General features: G+C 44.0%; 1 protein-coding gene across 1 annotated transcript in view; it reads left to right on the forward strand.

Moving 5' to 3' along the window:
• Positions 1 to 3,176: 3,176 nt before the first annotated feature.
• Positions 3,177 to 18,035, forward strand: part of LOC137413128 (ras-specific guanine nucleotide-releasing factor 1-like) — a 152,909-nt gene continuing 138,050 nt past the window's right edge. The window contains exons 1-2 of the mRNA XM_078772681.1: positions 3,177 to 3,328; positions 4,863 to 4,935. Of these exons, the coding sequence (XP_078628807.1) occupies positions 3,177 to 3,328; positions 4,863 to 4,935 (225 nt within the window). The remainder of the gene's footprint in view (positions 3,329 to 4,862; positions 4,936 to 18,035) is intronic.

Consider the following 18,035-nt stretch of genomic DNA (forward strand, 5'->3'; position numbering starts at 1 on the left):
ACAGGCCTTTGAGAATTCATTTCGTTCTATAAACGGCAACTTTCATCGGATTTTCTTCCCGTTTTTTTTCAACCGAGTCTAAAACTATGTTAGCGACTGTGAAAAATGAAATGATTTATCGAATTTGATTTGAAATAAAACTGGGGGAGAGCAAGACACCACGGGCCTACAAAACAGGACTCAAAGCTATGCGAGTTAATAAAATGGTGGATATTTGTTTATAGCCACTCCCAGAATGGGTGGAGCTATGGGTGGAGCTACTCTGCAAACCGAGTAAGCCACACCCCGGACAGACACCCAACAGATAGACAGACAGACAGACAGAATCATCTACGGCTATTATAATATAGATAAAAAACTGAAATATCACATTGACATAAGTATTTAGACCCTTAACTCAGTACTTAGTTGAAGCACCTTTGACAGCGATTACAGCTTCGAGTATTCTTGGGTATGACGCGACAAGCTTTGCACACCTGGATTTGGGGATTTTCTGCCATTCTTCTCTGCAGATCCTCTCAAGCTCTGTCAGGTTGGATGGGGACCGTCGGTGGACAGCCATTTTCAGGTCTCTCCAGAGATGTTCGATTGGGTTCAAGTCAGGGCACTGGCTGGGCCACTCAAGGACGTTCACAGAGTTGTCCCAAAGCCATTCCTGCGTTCTCTTGGCTGTATGTTTAGGGTCATTGTCCTGTTGGAAGGTGAACCTTCGGCCCAGTCTGAGGTCCTGAGCGCTCTGTTTCAGGTTTTCATTAAGGATATCAATGTACTTTGCTCCGTTCATTGTTCCCTCAACCCTGACCAGTCCCCCAGTCCCTGCTGCTGAAAAACACCTCCACAGCATGATGCTGCCACCACAATGCTTCACCGTTGGGATGGTATTGGGCAGGTGATGAGCAGTGCCTGGTTTCCTCCAGACATGACGCTTAGAATTGAGGCCAAACAGTTCAATCTTGGTTTCATCAGACCACAGAATCTTGTTTCTCACAGTCTGAGAGTCCTTTAGGTGTTTTTTTTGCAAACTCCAAGCGGGCTTTCATGTGTCTTTCACTGAGGAGATGCTTCCGTCTGGCCACTCTGCCATAAATCCCAGATCGGTGGAGTGTTGCAGTGATGGTTGTCCTTCTGGAAGTTTCTCCCATCTCCACACAGGATCTCTGGAGCTCAGCCAGAGTGACCATCGGGTTCGTGGTTCGTTCGTGATAATTATGACGTCATAGGTCACGTGGTACAGGCGCCATCTTGGAAAAATCGAAAAAGGTTTCACCTCTACATCTCCGAAACCACTACTACAACAACAACAACAACAACAACAACAACAGGCATTTTAAAGCCATTTTCCCTGCTAGAGTGGGGGTTAGCCTTGCGGTCCCCATGACAATCTTCTCCATTTTGCCCTATTTTCTGCATCTCCCCTTGTTAACCCCCTTGCCTGCATTTCTTCTTCCACCACCAAGTCTTTATCGGTCTTCCCCGTCCTCTACTTCCTTCTACATTCATTTCCATCATTCTTCTCAACCAGTCACTTTCATCCTTCCTCAACACAAGACGAAACCATTTCAACCTGTTTCTCTTCACAGCATCCATCACAGGCTCTATTCCCATCATCTTTCGCAATTCATCATTTGTCTTCCTCTCTCTCAACGATACTCCACACATCCACCGAACCATTCGCATTTCCACCCTTTCCAGCCTTCGTTGCTGCTCTACCTTCGTCACCCATGTCTTGCTCCCATAAATCATAACACTTCTCACACATGCAGCATACACCTTTCCCTTCAGCTTCAACGACACTCCCCTCCTCATCAGCACGCCACTCAGTTCCCGAAACTTCTTCCATGCACATCTCACTCTGGCAACCGTTGCCGAGTCTGATCCACCTTCTCCATTCCACATGTCTCCTAGGTAGCAAAATCTTTTCACACCTTTTCAATTCTTTTTGAAAAGAATTACCTTTAAAAAAATTCTTTCTTTTCAATTCTTTCAATTCTTTCATTTCTTTTCCAATTTTTCACATATTTTCAATTCCGAAACCACTCCATGGAAAAAATTGAGACCTGGCTCATTGTCAAGTCCTCTCCATGGGGAATAAGATATGTTTATGATGATGTCATAATTATGATGGTGCTTCATTATGATGATTGGTGCTTCATTATGATGTCATAATTAGACAAGTACAACACTTATCCGATTATTATGATTTTTTTTTTCTCAGCAACTGTTGGTCTGATGGACACTAAATTTTCACCATAGGAGCGCCTCCTCCTGTAGAATATTTTAATGATAATGATGACGTCATAGGTCATGTGGTGCAGGCGCCATCTTGGAAAAACAGAAAAACGTTGCACCTCTATATCTCCAAAACCGTTGCATGGAATTTTTTTTAACGTGAGTCATTGTAAAGAACTCCATATGGGGAATAGGTGTTGTTAACGATGACATCATTGGTGCCATAATTATGACGTCATAATTCGACAGGGACAACGCTTGGTCTGATCAGTTTGAAATTTATTGAGCGTGATCTATGCAACAATTATATTAGAGAATATACATTTATGATATCATGACTCACGTGGTCTGGCAGTCATATTGGATCAAAGAAAAAAAAAACTTTCAAAAACAGAAGAGTTGGCTCACCAAGTTGACTGCGCAGGGTAAGTATTGTCGTGTGATTCCCCTTGGTTAATACCGGGAGAGTCACGGATGGCCAATAGAAAGCTTTAACTCGGAGGCGATGCCCAAATGCAGATTTTATATTCGCCGCTGAAGAAAGGGGAAGAGGAAGCTGAAGCTTACCTGTCGCGATCGCCGGCAATCCCAACCTGCGGAAAATAAACTCAAACAAAAATCGGGTTTATAAATGTACAGAAAATAATTAAAGGGTTTATTAAAAGAAATGCCGATAACAAGAAAACGTGACGGTAAAACTAAATTCCTTTTGGATCCTTCACACCAGACTTATAACACGGACAAATGGGGAATAAACTAGAAAATAAAAATGTGTGGGTTTATCGTGCACTTAGCTCTGATCAGCTTGGGGGGGTCTTGCCAGGAATCCAAGGCATGGCCGGCGCTGCGCAAAGCGCGCCCATTGGCGGGAAACACACTTCACTCGCGCAGGCCCGAGCGTTCATCCACGCGTCGTTTCTGCCTGGCAAAACCTTGCACGTCTCTCAATGGCGTCTCCGATCACTTCCTGGAGCCTGTCGTCCAAGCACAAACGTGTGAAGGAGAAGAACAAGGGATCCAGAGGAGGGCAAGAACAGGGCAAGATCGGAGGGTCAGAGAGGGTCAGAAAGCAAGAGGGCAAGAGCAACAAGAGTCCAGGGTAAGAGAGAGAGGGCAAGAGAGAAAATGTTGATCCTCAAGTTCTTTTAACGTCGGGTCATGACGTCATCAGCACCTCTCCACCAATCAGCGCACCGCTTCTTGCTCGCCTCTGACATCATCGGTGGTCTTCGCCAATCGGCGCTCTGCTTCCTCCTCAGCCTTCCTTCCACCAATCAGCGGGTAGCTTCTTGCTCCGCCATGGCCAATCACGACTCCCTTCTTACCCAGGCCTTCCCGTTGGTCAACTCCTGCCCAATAGCGAGTTGCTTCTTGCTCCGCCATGACCAATCACGAGTCCCTTATTACCCCAGCCTTCCCGTTGGTGTACCCCCGCCCAATAGCGAGTTTCTTCTTGCTCTGCCCTGGCCAATCACGGCTCCTTGGGGTGTGTCTTCGGCCTGCCTGTCTCCCGTGGCGATGTAGCTGGTGCGTCCCAAATGGCTGTGCTCAGAACTGGTTTCCGGTTGGTTTCATGGTTATTATTTCGTGCAATAAATGGGCATTTCCTCACTAGTGTCTATTGCGGTGCCATAAAGGACCAAAGGATAAATCACATAGGGTAAGACTTACACGGGATAATTTACCCTTATGCCCTAAGCTAGTTAACACGCCCCACATTCTCGTGACAGGGACGAAGATACACCTTACCAACATTCGGCTAAACAGAACTTATTACATGGTGATGGTTCTTACCCGACATTGGGAGCATGATACCTACACAAATCTTCCTGACTCTACATATCACTACCCCACAAACATAATAGTATTCTATGAATACCATCTAGTTGTGGTCTGTTGTTGTTTGCATCTATATTGTTGCTGTTTTAGTGTTTTCTTATTTTTTAATTGGCTGTTGTTCCTGCTGGTGATGTGGGGATATGTTGCACTCTGCTTTGTGGTCGTTTGCTATTGTTTACAGACGTTAGTCATACCCACCAAGAGGGGACATTTTATCTCAAATGTTTAAATTAAATGTCTCAAGAAGATGTTTTTGTTTTAGTTCTAGTTAGCACTTTTTGGAGCCGTCTATTTATTACGTACACAAGCATGGTGAATTTTTTGGTATATAAGAGAACATATTGGTTTATTTGTACCACAATGGTCATTAAACACATCAAACTGGGCCGATGGCTTTATAACCACCTGTCCCCTTACGTTCAGATTTCTCATTCCATTTAACCTTCTCACAATCGTTATTAGTGCCCTACCGGTTTCACCAGATGGGACTATAGGTTTGCTCTCCGTCTGTCCGTCCCACCTGTGGCTTTCCAGACTTTCGGTCCATCCCCTTTAACATATTCAACTGAAACTTGGTACATACATGGATTTGTTTTGTTAAGTTCCAGAACACATTCGAGTTTCGGGGCATTTCGTCAATTTTTTTGAGTTATGCCCTTTGTGGACTTTGAAAACATCACACCCGTAGGGGGACATGTATTGCAAAGCAATTCTCCCTCTTACTATAAATTATTTCCTCCCTGTTCCCCCTCCTTAGCAGGTGCGACTCAGAGTGAGTTTTGAGCACACACTTGAGCCGCCCTTGGACCTTTGGGCAGAAAGCATCGAGGAAAGAGAGCTGTGGATTCTTTCCATCAGGAATTGCAGGTAGGCAGGATATTGTTAAAATGGGAAAGGTGGGAAAACTGCGTGATTGGAAAGGCCTTCATGGATACGTGTGGCTCATATTAAGGAGTATATCACATTTGGTGCTATGTGTGTGTTTGTGTGTGTGTGTGTGTGTGTGCGTGCCATGTATTTGCCTTGCCGTGTGACGATGTTGTGTACTGCGTGTATCTTAGGTTGCTCCATTTTGTATGAAAGGAGTCAGGTCAAGCCATACCAAGTAGTTGCGTTGGCTTTGACAGCATTCCTCTTGAGCTTTTGAAGTTGCAAGATTTAACATTTCATTGATTAGATTTTTGCAACGATATTCGTTTGAATCAAGTGAAATTAAATCGTGATCCATCGGTAACATTACTCCATTGCCAAAGAGAGAAGACACATTGTGTCCTAAATACCATGGCATCAGCTCAACCAGCATCCTTACATTGATCCTCTGTATTACTGGAACCAGAATGGTTTGAGAAAGAAGAGGTCTCAACCATTTGTAGCTTCTCACACTAAGACTAATCATTGAGTGTGTATATAAACAATTAATCTTCCGCTAGCAAAGGTCTTCATTGACTTTACGAAAGCCTTTAATTTCATCCATCAGTAGCATACGCTTGACATCCTAAGGGCTTATATGGTGTTCCCAAGTCTATCATCACTACCATACTGGTGCCACAAAAATATTTCATGAAGAATCCTCGGCTGCTTAGATTCCCCTGATGGTGAAATGGAGGCATTCCAGAATCATGCAGAAACTTGGCCTCACAAACTGGAATTGCTGACTGTATTAGATCAAAATCTCAATTTACACAGCATAAGCATTGTTCGAAAGTCAGCAAAAACTCTTCTCAACATCTCATCCATTTCAAATATCAAGATCACCCCATTAGCTACATATGTACATTGTTACCCTCACTGTGTTAACCTCCCTGTGACAACACCATGCAAAGGTGAATAGGCTAGGAACCTCATTAGGTAGCAAGCCCAAGTGGCCGAGGTTATTTGGAGGTGACCCTGGAGGTGTACCTGTAGGGATACCAAGGATCTACTTGAATGTGGCTGTTACGCGCCTTTATACACAGCTGGATATGTGTCCATTGGCAGACTGCTTTGTGACTCTCGAAAGTAAACCACTCAGAAACTCGGTCTGTCTTTGTCCATTGTACGCCTATACGCCTCAAAGTCATTATTTGTCCTATACGCCTTAACACATATTACTTAATGGTGGCAGCGGCGAAAGGACACGTCAAAGATAAACCTGTGGCAGAACTGAATCTGAGAAACTCCAAAACAAAGTTTAGGGAGTTGAACTATTTGAGTGGAACACCAACACATAGGCTGCAGACATTGTGCTGAGACGTACATGGATGGTAGATTGGTAGAACCTTATCAACGCTGCGTACGAAAACGCCCACATGCTGTGACAAACTGTCGTGGGACAACGGCTGAAACCCAACCACTGTACTGTGTACGGCAATAACGATGAGGCTGAGCCCAAGTCCAACGCACACAGGGCCAACGACGCCTAGGCTGGGCCCGGGACACATGGGATCAGCTAGCGTTGTGTACTTCGATCATCGATCTACAGCGGCTTGCAGAACAGCAAGACACACTGAACACTGTGCATTTTGAATGCCGAGGCGGTACCTCACGTTCGCCCAGATCAATTTGCATTGATGTCAGAGAACCACAATGCAAGTATCACGGATGTACCAGCCCATCGATAAGTGAACTTTGACTGTGACTTCCATTAACAACACGTGAATTCAGCCATTTCTGAAAATATAGAATTGACAGATCTGCATTTATAGCACTCAATTGACATAGTTGTTACTGATATAGTGAGAGCACCACCGATACTCTTATTGCTTGTTTTACTGTTCTTCACAAATACCACCAACATATTGCTGTTTATGCTACAGGTGTCATTGCTAGTGTCTGTCATTATGCGCAGTGCAGCAATCCTCATCCTGATGAAGCAGAACTTGCACAGACGGAAGGAAGGAAAGGAAGGATGGGAATACCAACTTGGCAAAATACCCAGAAATGCATTGGAATGCATCTGATTTGACAGAATAATTTAAGCTTTTCAAGCAGCGAATGTCTTTATGTCTGGTGGAGAATGATGTAACTGAGCAGAGCAAAACAGCAGTGAAAATTAAAATAGCTGTTGGCAATGAAGGGCTCAGACGAATAAGCGTGTCGAGCCTAACAGATGATCAAAATGATCCCAACAAATTATGGATGTTATTTGAGAACCAACTATAGATTGAGGTTAATTTCCGCATCCATAGATTTGGCATCCATAGGTTTGAGCTGATGTGATATAGGCAGTAGCTTGGTGAAGCATTGGACGAGTTTGCCACAAAATGCTGCAATAAAGCTGAACATTGCGACTTTCAGCCCACAGAACTACATGAATGCATATTGGAGGTAGTGATTGCCTCCACTCAGTTCGATGTGTTTCAAAAAGATCGGAAAATCAATGAGGGCATTGCCAAGGTTGTTGGAATATGCAAAGCTTGCCAAGAAAGCCAGACTCAAAGCAGAAAAGCATCACTTGAGCCTCACAATACTCCTTGGACCATGCTGGGAACTGACCTATTTGAGTTGAATGGGGAAGGCTTCCTCATCATTGTGGACTACCTCTCCAAGTATACAGTCATTCATAAGTTAACCAGCGCCTCAAGAACATCAGTCGCACAAATCACTGCATCAACATTCAGTCTTCTAGGAGCGTCTGTAGAGATTGTATCCAACAATGGTCCCCAATTAATTAGGAAAGTATACAATGATAAGTGTGCCAACTGGTCCATCAAGTACACAACTTCCTCGCCGTGATGTCCTCGCTTCAATGGAATCGCCGAATGAATGGTCCAGACAGTCAAGTCGGTGTTGAAGAAATTCCGTGAGTCAGGTCAAGATGTCCACAGAGCTATGCTTAACTTGCGACCTAAACCTTGTCAAGTATGACACCGATTGACACAAACCTACCAGCACCAGCTGAAATCACGTTCAGTAGACTAGTCTGCACCACCTTACCAAGCAACAACAACATATACAGTCATGGCCAAAAATATTGGCACCCTTGCACTCTTTTCAAATAACTCACAATTTTCTCCAAAAATAAGTTGAAATTTTTGAAAGTATTTGGTCTCCACAATTCTTTATTTCACTGTTAATATTACAGAACCTTTGTTTTTGATTCAGAACTTAATATATCCTTTTAAATCAGAAAATAAAAAGAAATGGCATTGACAAAATTATTGACACCCTCGACTTAATATACCTCGAAGGTAGCACGGCCGATGGACAAAAAAACTGCAGTCAAGCGCTTCCTAAAGCCATGAATGAGCTTTCTACACCTCTCTACTGGCAGTTTGGCCCACTCTTCTTGTGCAAACTGCTCCAGTTCTCCCAGATTTGAAGGGTGCCTTCTCCCAACTGCTGTTTTCAGATCTCCCCACTGGTGTTCAATGGGATTGAGATCTGAACTCATTGCTGGCCACTGCAGAACAGTCCAGCGTTTTGTCTTGAAACATTCCTGGGTGCTTTTTGAAGCGTGTTTGGGGTCATTGCCCTGCTGCAAGACCCATGACCTTCGACAGAGACCCAGCTTTCTGACACTGGGTTGAACATTGCGCTCCAAAATGCCTTGGCAATCTCCTGATTTCATGATGCCATGCACACATTCAAGGCACCCAGGGCCAGAGGCAGCCCAGCAACCCCAAAACATCACTGACCCTCCTCCATGTTTTACTGGAGGGAAGGTGTTCTTTTCTTTGAAGGCTTCATTTTGTTTTCTGTAAACATAGAGGTGATGTGCTTTACCAAAAAGCTATAATTTGGTCTCATCTGTCCACAGGACATTCTCTCGGAAGGATTTTGGCTTGTTCAAGTGTGTTTTGGCAAACTCCAGTCAGGCTTTCTTATGTCTCTCTCTCTCTCAGCTGTGGGGTCCTTCTGGGTCTCCTACCATAGAACCCCCTTTCTTTGAGTTGGTGACAGATGGTGCGAGTTGAAACTGTCGTACCTTGTGTCTGAAGGCCAGCTTGAATCTGTTTGGCAGTTGATTGAGGTGCTTTCTCCACCATTTGAACAATCCTTAGCTGCAATTTTCGATCAAGCGTTCTCTTGCGGCCAGCCGGCCACGTCCAGGGAGGTTGGCTACAGTGCCATGGGCCTTGAACTTCCTGATAACATTGCGTATGGTGGACACAGGAACATCAAGGTCTCTGGAGATGGACTTGTAGCCTTGAGCTTGTCCAGGCTTGGCTACAATCTTGAGTCTGACCTCCTCAGACAATTCTCTGGTTTTCTTTCTTTTCTCCATGCTCATTGCGGTATATACAGTGACACAAAACAGCAGAATGACTCCTTTTCTACATACAAACTGGTTGAATGAGTGATTTTTATATTGCAGGCACCTGCAACTCACCACAGGTGAGTTCAATTCCAAAGTAAAGGAGAATCACCTGCTTGAAATCTAATTATTTCTAACAACTTCTAAAAGGTGCCAATAATATTGTCCGGGCCATTTTAGGATTTCTGTGTGGAATAAGCTAAGATTGAGTAACCTTTTCAGCTTTTTTTTTTGTTTTGTTCCACTGCAAACCAAAGAAATACATATATGAATACCAAAATATTTTATAATTTCAACAATTTTCTGAAAGAAATGGTGCATTATTTAAAAAAAGTGCAAGGGTGCCAATATTTTTGGCCACGACTGTATGACACTGCAGAGACTTGCAGAAACTTTCAGACGACTAGAAGAAAGAGGAGACAAAATGAGGCATGCTCATGATGAACATGCTAGTCCTAACCTTCCACCTTTGTTTGTAAGACAGAAGGTCAGAATTCTAGATCTCTCGAACAAAACATGGTTTCCTGGTGAAGTAACCAGGGTACGACAAGAGCGACATTGTCTGTTTCCAGTTTTGATCACTGAATTTTTGCTTTGAACTTTTGTTATTGATGACATGTTTGCAGAAGAAATTCTGAGAAAATTGTTTCAATATTTTTTGTTGCAAAGTTGAGGACCCAAATATGGATGTTTATCTTCAAAAAGGGGGACATGTAGTGATACCAAGGAACTACGTGAATACGGCTATTACGCACCTTTATACACAACTGGATGTGGGTCCTTTGGCGGACTGCTTTGTGACTGTGGGGCTTGGAAGTAAATCACCCAGAGACTCTGTCTGTCTTTGTCCATTACTATCTTTATACGTCTGCATCACTTCAGTATCCACCTCATTCTTCTCACAATAAGCTCCCATGACTAATGAGACATGCTGGGTGGAACGGAACGACACACATGCCTAAGGAGGTTTCTGGAAATGTATGAAGCCGTAGTCACCTGTCAGGAATTCATCATTTCCCGTCATGAGAACTTGGTCTCATCTGACGGAAGTTTGGCTTATGACAAAGACACCCAAGGTGACAGCAGAATGGCCTAAAGCTGTGTTGTCTTTCTTCCAGACAGTGGCTGTTTTATGGTGGGTCAATATTGGCTTATGGAAGGGCGAGGTGACAGAGGGCAAAAGGCAACATACTGACATTGGACCAATAGGCAACAGGTGAAACTAATTCAAGCAAAGAGAATTAATGAACAGGATCAAGCACACAACTTCTTGCTTCTTGCTACCTGACTTCAAAATTGTGATCAAAACATATTTGAGGCTTACAGAATGGTTGACGCAGTCGTTCAAGACCACCAGAAGGACAATTGACACCATGTTCAGCCCCTGTTCCAGTTGTCTGAGAATGTTGGTATGGTATAGTCCATTCCCAGGAAGACATTCCCAGACTGTGGATAAACTGAAACAACAGCCCCAATGAAATCCTGATGGAGCACAACAAAGAACACTTGTGATTCCACTCTGGAGTCTCTCAAGTCAAGTGGAGGAGCCATTTTCAGGTGATGAACGTCACGCCTGCAATCTGCTGTGCTTTATCCCATCAATATCGCTCAGTTCTACTGCAGCAGCAGTCTCATGTAGTCTCATGTTTTCCCTTTGAGAACATGGCAGGCATGCTCTGCTGGGCAAAATATATTAATTTCTCAAAATCCATTTCAAATGAAGATGGGGGGTTCTGTGGAAGAACAGAAATTGTGAACTGCAGTTTCCTGAAAAGGTGACCACAATTTCAATTCCGAAAAATCTTCTTCCATCGTTGGTGCTTGTGATGTTGATTGTTTCCTCATTATTTACTGCCTCCGCATGATTGCACGCACTTTACCCATCATCAGTGCGGAAGCTGAGTGCTGTCTTCCCAATGAGGATGGGAATCGATACTTGTACAAAGTCTGCTATGACTGAAGAGCGTCGATCTGATTTAGCTCCAACGGCAATGTATTGCAATGAGAGAATTCCCTTTGATGAAGTGCGTCATGCCTTTGTGTGGGCACTCTCCCAAGAAAGATCTTCAAGCTTCACTTTGTGGACTGACTTCTCAGTTACAGTGGTGCAATTGCAGGATCTGAGCGCTCTCGCATTGTGTGAATCATATTGTGCTGTCATAATACCATTTTAACGACCGTTTCACCTATTTTAGAGGGTTGGTCGATTGATGGCATATCTCCATTTTGTTCTTTCATTAGCATCTTCTTTCTTCAAACCAATTATTTTCATGTCATTGTTCATGCATTCCTGCAATGTTTTCTTTGGCTTCAATACTTGCTTCAATACTTTGCCATTTGCTTCAATACTTGCTATGATATCAATGGGTACATCCTCTGTCCTTTTGGCTACATGATCCAACCATCAAAGACTTCTTTTTCTCAATTGAATCCCAAAACTGCTAATTTTTAGAGTATTTCTTTACATCTTCCCTCCACTGTTGAAATGAAACTGTCCCTCAATACTATCTATCTTTCAATGAAATAGCATCCATCCATCTTAACATCCTCATCTCATCACCCATTTCCCGTTCTCTCAGTCCCCTAACCCTTTTCCCGTTTTCTCAAAACCGTCACCCATTTCCCGTTCTCTCAGTCCCCTCACCTTTTTCCCGTTTTCTCAATACCGTCACCCTTTTCCTGTTCTCTCAGTCCTGTCACCCTTTTCCCATTCCCTCAGTCCCATCATCCATTCCCCATTCTCTCAGTCCCCTCACTATTTTCCTGTGACCTCCCTCCCATCACCCATTGCCCGTTATCTCAGTCCCGTCACCCTTTTCCCGTTCGCTCAGTCCCGTCACCTTTTTCCCATGATCTCAGTCCCATCACCCATTTCCTGTGATTTTCCTCCCATCACCCATTCCCCGTTCTCTCAGTACCTTCACCCTTTACCCGTTTTCTCAATCCCGTCATCCATTTCTTGTGATCTTCCTCCCATCATCCTTTTCCCATTCTCTCAGTTTCATCATGCTTTTCCTGTCCTGTCACCCTTTTCCCATTCCCTCAGTCCTATCATCCATTCCCCGTTCTCTCAGTCCCCTCACCTTTTACCCGTTTTCTCAATACCATCACCCATTTATTGTGATTTCCCTCCCATCATCCTTTTCCCGTGATATCAGTCCCATCATCCAATTCCCGTTCTCTCAGTCCATTCACCTTTTCCCCTTCCCTCAGTCCTGTAACCATTTTCCCATTCTCTCAGTCCTGTCACCCTTTTCCAGTTTTCTCAATCCCATCACCCTTTTCCCATTCCCTAAGTCCTGTCACCCTTTTCCCATTCTCTCAGTCCCCTCATCCATTTCCCGTTCTCTCGATCCCGTAACTCATTTCCCGTTCTCTCGGTCCCATCACCCTTTTCCCGTTTTCTCAATCCCGTCACCCTTTTCCCATTCCCTCAGTCCTGTCACCCTTTTCCCATTCTCTCAGTCCCCTCATCCATTTCCCGTTCTCTCGATCCCGTAACTCATTTCCCGTTCTCTCGGTCCCATCACCCTTTTCCCGTTTTCTCAATCCCGTCACCCTTTTCCCATTCCCTCAGTCCTGTCACCCTTTTCCCATTCTCTCAGTCCCCTCATCCATTTCCCGTTCTCTCGATCCCGTAACTCATTTCCCGTTCTCTCGGTCCCATCACCCTTTTCCCGTTTTCTCAATCCCCTCATCCATTTCCCGTTCTCTCGATCCCATCACCCATTTCCCTTTCTCTGAATCCCCTCATCCATTTCCCGTTCTCTCGATCCCATCACCCATTTCCCTTTCTCTGAATCCCATCACCCATTTCCCTTTCTCTCAGTCCCCTCATCCATTTCCCGTTCTCTCGATCCCGTAACTCATTTCCCGTTCTCTCGGTCCCATCACCCTTTTCCCGTTTTCTCAATCCCCTCATCCATTTCCCGTTCTCTCAGTCCCATCACCCATTTCCCTTTCTCTGAATTCCGTCATCCATTTCCTGTTCTCTCAGTCCCGTCACCAATTTCCCGTTTTCTCAATCCCCTCATCCATTTCCCGTTCTCTCGATCCCATCACCCATTTCCCTTTCTCTGAATCCCCTCATCCATTTCCCGTTCTCTCGATCCCATCACCCATTTCCCTTTCTCTGAATCCCATCACCCATTTCCCTTTCTCTCAGTCCCCTCATCCATTTCCCGTTCTCTCGATCCCGTAACTCATTTCCCGTTCTCTCGGTCCCATCACCCTTTTCCCGTTTTCTCAATCCCCTCATCCATTTCCCGTTCTCTCAGTCCCATCACCCATTTCCCTTTCTCTGAATTCCGTCATCCATTTCCTGTTCTCTCAGTCCCGTCACCAATTTCCCGTTTTCTCAATCCCGTCACCCTTTTCCCATTCCCTCAGTCCTGTCACCCTTTTCCCATTCTCTCAGTCCCCTCATCCATTTCCCGTTCTCTCGATCCCATAACTCATTTCCCGTTCTCTCAGTCCCGTCACCCTTTTCCCGTTCCCTCAGTCCCATCACCCATTTCCCTTTCTCTGAATTCCGTCATCCATTTCCTGTTCTCTCAGTCCCGTCACCAATTTCCCATGATCTCAGTCCCATCACCAATTTACCATGATCTCCTTCACATCACCCATTTCCCATTCTCTCAGTCCCATCACCCATTTCCCGTTCTCTCAGTCCCATCACCCATTTCCCGTTCTCTCAGTCCCATCACCAATTTCCCGTGATCTCAGTCCCGTCACCCATTTCCCGTTCTCTCAGTCCCATCACCCATTTCCCTTTCTCTGAATTCCGTCATCCATTTCCCGTTCTCTCAGTCCCGTCACCCATTTCCCGTGATCTCAGTCCCATCACCAATTTCCCGTGATCTCAGTCCCATCACCAATTTCCCGTGATCTCAGTCCCATCACCAATTTACCATGATCTCCTTCACATCACCCTTTTCCCGTGATCTCAGTCCCAAGACCCATTTCGCTCAATGTCCATCCTCACCTGTAGCTCTCTCTTTCCTTGCATGTGAGAGAATTGTGTATCTCCTCCATTATGTGTTCTTTCAATCTCTCTTTAAAAAAAAAGAGAGACTGATAGAACAGTAAAATAAAAATTTGCTGTTTTATTCATCATATTAAAGCATTGTTGTTAATGAGATCATGGGAAATGGGTGTGTTGTTTATCTCAGAAAATAGTTATGATTGTGAAAGTAGTCAGTGCTATGAAAAACTATGAAATATTTTCTGTTTTTTTAATGAAAGCTCTAAAGGGTGATCAGAATCTTTGTCACATCATCTTCATTCAGCATGTATTATTATAATAATAATAATAATAATAATTATTATTATTATTACTGTATGTGCTTGGATCATGCCATGCTATTTTACTCCATATGAAACACTTGTTATCCTCATTTGTAATATTGTTATTCATAACTTTTTATTTTTATTGTTTATCAATTTGGAAATTACCCTGAATGATCATGTCTTTTCAATGATTACAAGTAATGATCAAAGATCGCTTCTTCCTGAGACCCAGAACAAAGTACGTTAAAGTCTCAAATAATGTTGTATTTTTGTTTATTATAATGTTTTAACATTTTGTGGTAGATATTCTACATGTTTTGGTTGGCCAAGATGCTGCCAATTTTTTTTTTAATGGTGTGAATATGCATATATTACTTTGAAGGGAAACCCAGAAGCACAGTATATTATTGACTTTTTAGGCTTGCCCCTCAGGCCTGAGGTGATGCGAGACAATTGCATTGCCCCGTCTGTCTGTCTGTGTGTCCGCATCTATATGTTTTCATTTAAAAAAGGTTTTTCTCTGCAACCGCTTGTCCAATCAATGCAAAACTTTAAACGTAGGAGGAACTCCCCATGGAGAATATTTGATTGCTAACTTTGACATCATAGGTCACATGGTATGGCAGCCATATTGGATTAAAGGAAAAAATGTGGACATCATTTTTTCCGAAAACGCTCAACGATTAAAAAGAAAGTGAAACTTGGCTTATGTCATCAACTCCTCAAGGGGAATATACAATGATAACGATGATGTGATCGATGAAGTGGTGTTCCAGCCATAATTGGTTGAATTGAAATCCTTTTCCAAAAATCCGAAACTTCATATCTCTGATCTATGACCCGATTTGATGGAGGAATTATATTTATGACGTACATGCCAAGAAACTACGTGATATAATAGGGTGCATGGATGATTCAGGTATATGGGCCATAATAGCAATAAAAAAATAAAAAAATAATGTGTTCAGTGTTCTACAAGTTTATCAGACTATGTGTAATACAAGTACCGTTATAGTTTATATTTGGACCTGTTGGAGTATTCCCACCCTTCAACATAATTTAATTAAAACGTTTTATTGATGTTCCTAACTAGAATATTGTGCATGTACTCATGGAAAACATTCTAGATCTATCCCTTACAGTGTCACCATTGGTAAAGAAGACGACACTCAATCATTTAGTTGCACATTACAACTTCTTTAAAATTCATTTGTAAGGCATGGCTAACACTGGAAATGTATTGCCAGAGTGTACTGCCATGATTTTCTGCCGTAACATGCCATTCCCTGATGTACTGTATTGCTCATGCCATGACATCTACCTACCACAATGCCAGAGCATTTTCCCTTTCAGGTTTTTCTTAACCTCACTTTTCAGGGTTGGCAGGCTAATTCAGAGGTAGCTGACTTGCCTTTGAGATATCTAGTTTGGATTGGATTCCAGACTAAAAACTGTCATTGTGGTGTGCTTCAAAAGCAGAGTGTTGCATCAATTAATTATGTTGGATGGGTCGTCCAGCTGGGGGTTTAGTGTGCTAACATTTGCTGGTGGATGTTAGGATTATAGTTTGCCCAAAGACCAGAAATTTAATGCAATTCGATGTTGCGTTTGTGTGTTTTAAAGACCATGGTGATTTAAAAAAAAAAAAAACCCATGAAAAAACAAGACCGATAGCCTAACAACGGTGTAGCCGGGCTTGGATCTGCTGAGTGGAGGATCTGCTGTCCTCCTGTCATGTGATTATATCCTCAGCTCTGATTGTTGGATGTTTGTGAGGGACATATATACATACACTGGACGGACAGACAAACGCTGTTCCAGATGGCATTGCCTGGAAATGGCATTGCCCTACGGGCTATGCCGTAAATAAAAGGCTGCTGAACCACGTGACCGATGACGTCATCAATTTTGTTTCCTTGACCAATTTTTTTATTTTTTTTTATTTTTTGTATATTGAATCGAGGCTCGTGAAAGAGCTAATATTTACTTCACAAACAAATCAACCAGACAAACAAAAGATATAAAAACAGGGAGCGGAAGACAAGATGGGCAGAGAAGGGGAAGCACACAAACACAACATTTGAGAGCAGGGAGGTGTGTTGGAGGGAGAGAGCTTGGGGCGAGGAGGCGTGGGAAGAGGGGGGGGGGGGGGGGGTTGGGAGAAGTATAAAACACAAGGACACCAAGGACTTCCAGGACAGAAGTTGGTATTTCAGAAAAGTGGAATTGGGGTGAAATTAGCGGGGGTAGACCGTAGAAAAGATCAATTTTGGATGGGGGAAGATAAGACTTGGTGGTGAACAGCTGTTTTAAAGACCTGGAGGGTGGAGTGGGATTGAAGAGAGTGAGGGAGTTTGTTCCAGAGGTGGGAGAAAAGAGGAATGAAGGAGTGAAGGTGAGCAGAGAGTCTTGATTTTGGCAGTTTAACCAAAAGAGGGTTGCAGGCAGATCTTGTGTGACCTGTAGGAATATTTGCGGGACAGAGCCCAAAGAGAGCTGGGGGGGCAAGGCCAGAGAGGAGTCGGTAGAAGACGGAAAGACCACCAACCTGCCTGCGGTGAGTGAGTGAGAGGCCCTTGGAGTTAGCTTCATCGCGGGAGATTCCAATGATTCTGAATGCTTTGGTTTCTACAGCGTGAAGACGAGCTAGGTGTGAGGCAGGAGCACCAGCCCAGAGGGGAGAGCAGTATTCCATTGAGCTGCGGATGAAAGCCTTGTATGTGGTGAGGAGCTCAGGTGTGCCAAGGAAGGACTTCGCACGACGGAGGATGCCCAGTCGGCGACTGGCTTTGGAGGCCAGATTTGAAATGTGGTTTTCCCAGGAAAGATCATGGCAGATAGTGAGACCCAAAAGCTTGAGTGACAGAACTTCTTGGAGAGGATTATTCAGAAAGTGGATGGGAGGGTTGTCTAGTCGGTCTTTTCGGAGAGACATCGTAAGAGTGTGAGATTTGTCAGGATTGAAAGACATGCTCCACTTGTTTGCCCAGTCTGTGATTTTGTCCAGGTTTGCAGAGAGTGAGGAGGCTGCAGACTGCCGATCTGAGGGATGAAGAATGGAGCGACAGAGAGTAGAGTCATCAGCAAAGAGATAGAGAGGATTTTCAAGAGAGTCAGAGAGATCATTGATGAAGACCAGAAAAAGCACAGGGCCCAGAACACTGCCTTGGGGAACTCCAGCCTGAACAGGAAGAGGAGATGAGAGAAACCCATTCAGGGCCACACGTTGACTATGACTAGAGAGGAAGTCTGCCAGCCATGCGTGGAGATTTCCATGGATACCAAAAGAGGAGAGTTTGGTGAGCAGAGCTGGGTGCAAGACCGTATCGAAGGCACGTGATATGTCAAGGGAGACAGCTCTAATTTCCTGTTTGGCATTGAGGACCTCCATCCATTGTTGAGAAAGCAGAAGCAGCATGTCCAGAGTAGAGTGACCAGGTCT

Source organism: Myxine glutinosa, chromosome 2 (assembly GCF_964187855.1).
Source record: "Myxine glutinosa chromosome 2, kmMyxGlut1.1, whole genome shotgun sequence".
NCBI lineage: Eukaryota > Metazoa > Chordata > Myxini > Myxiniformes > Myxinidae > Myxine > Myxine glutinosa.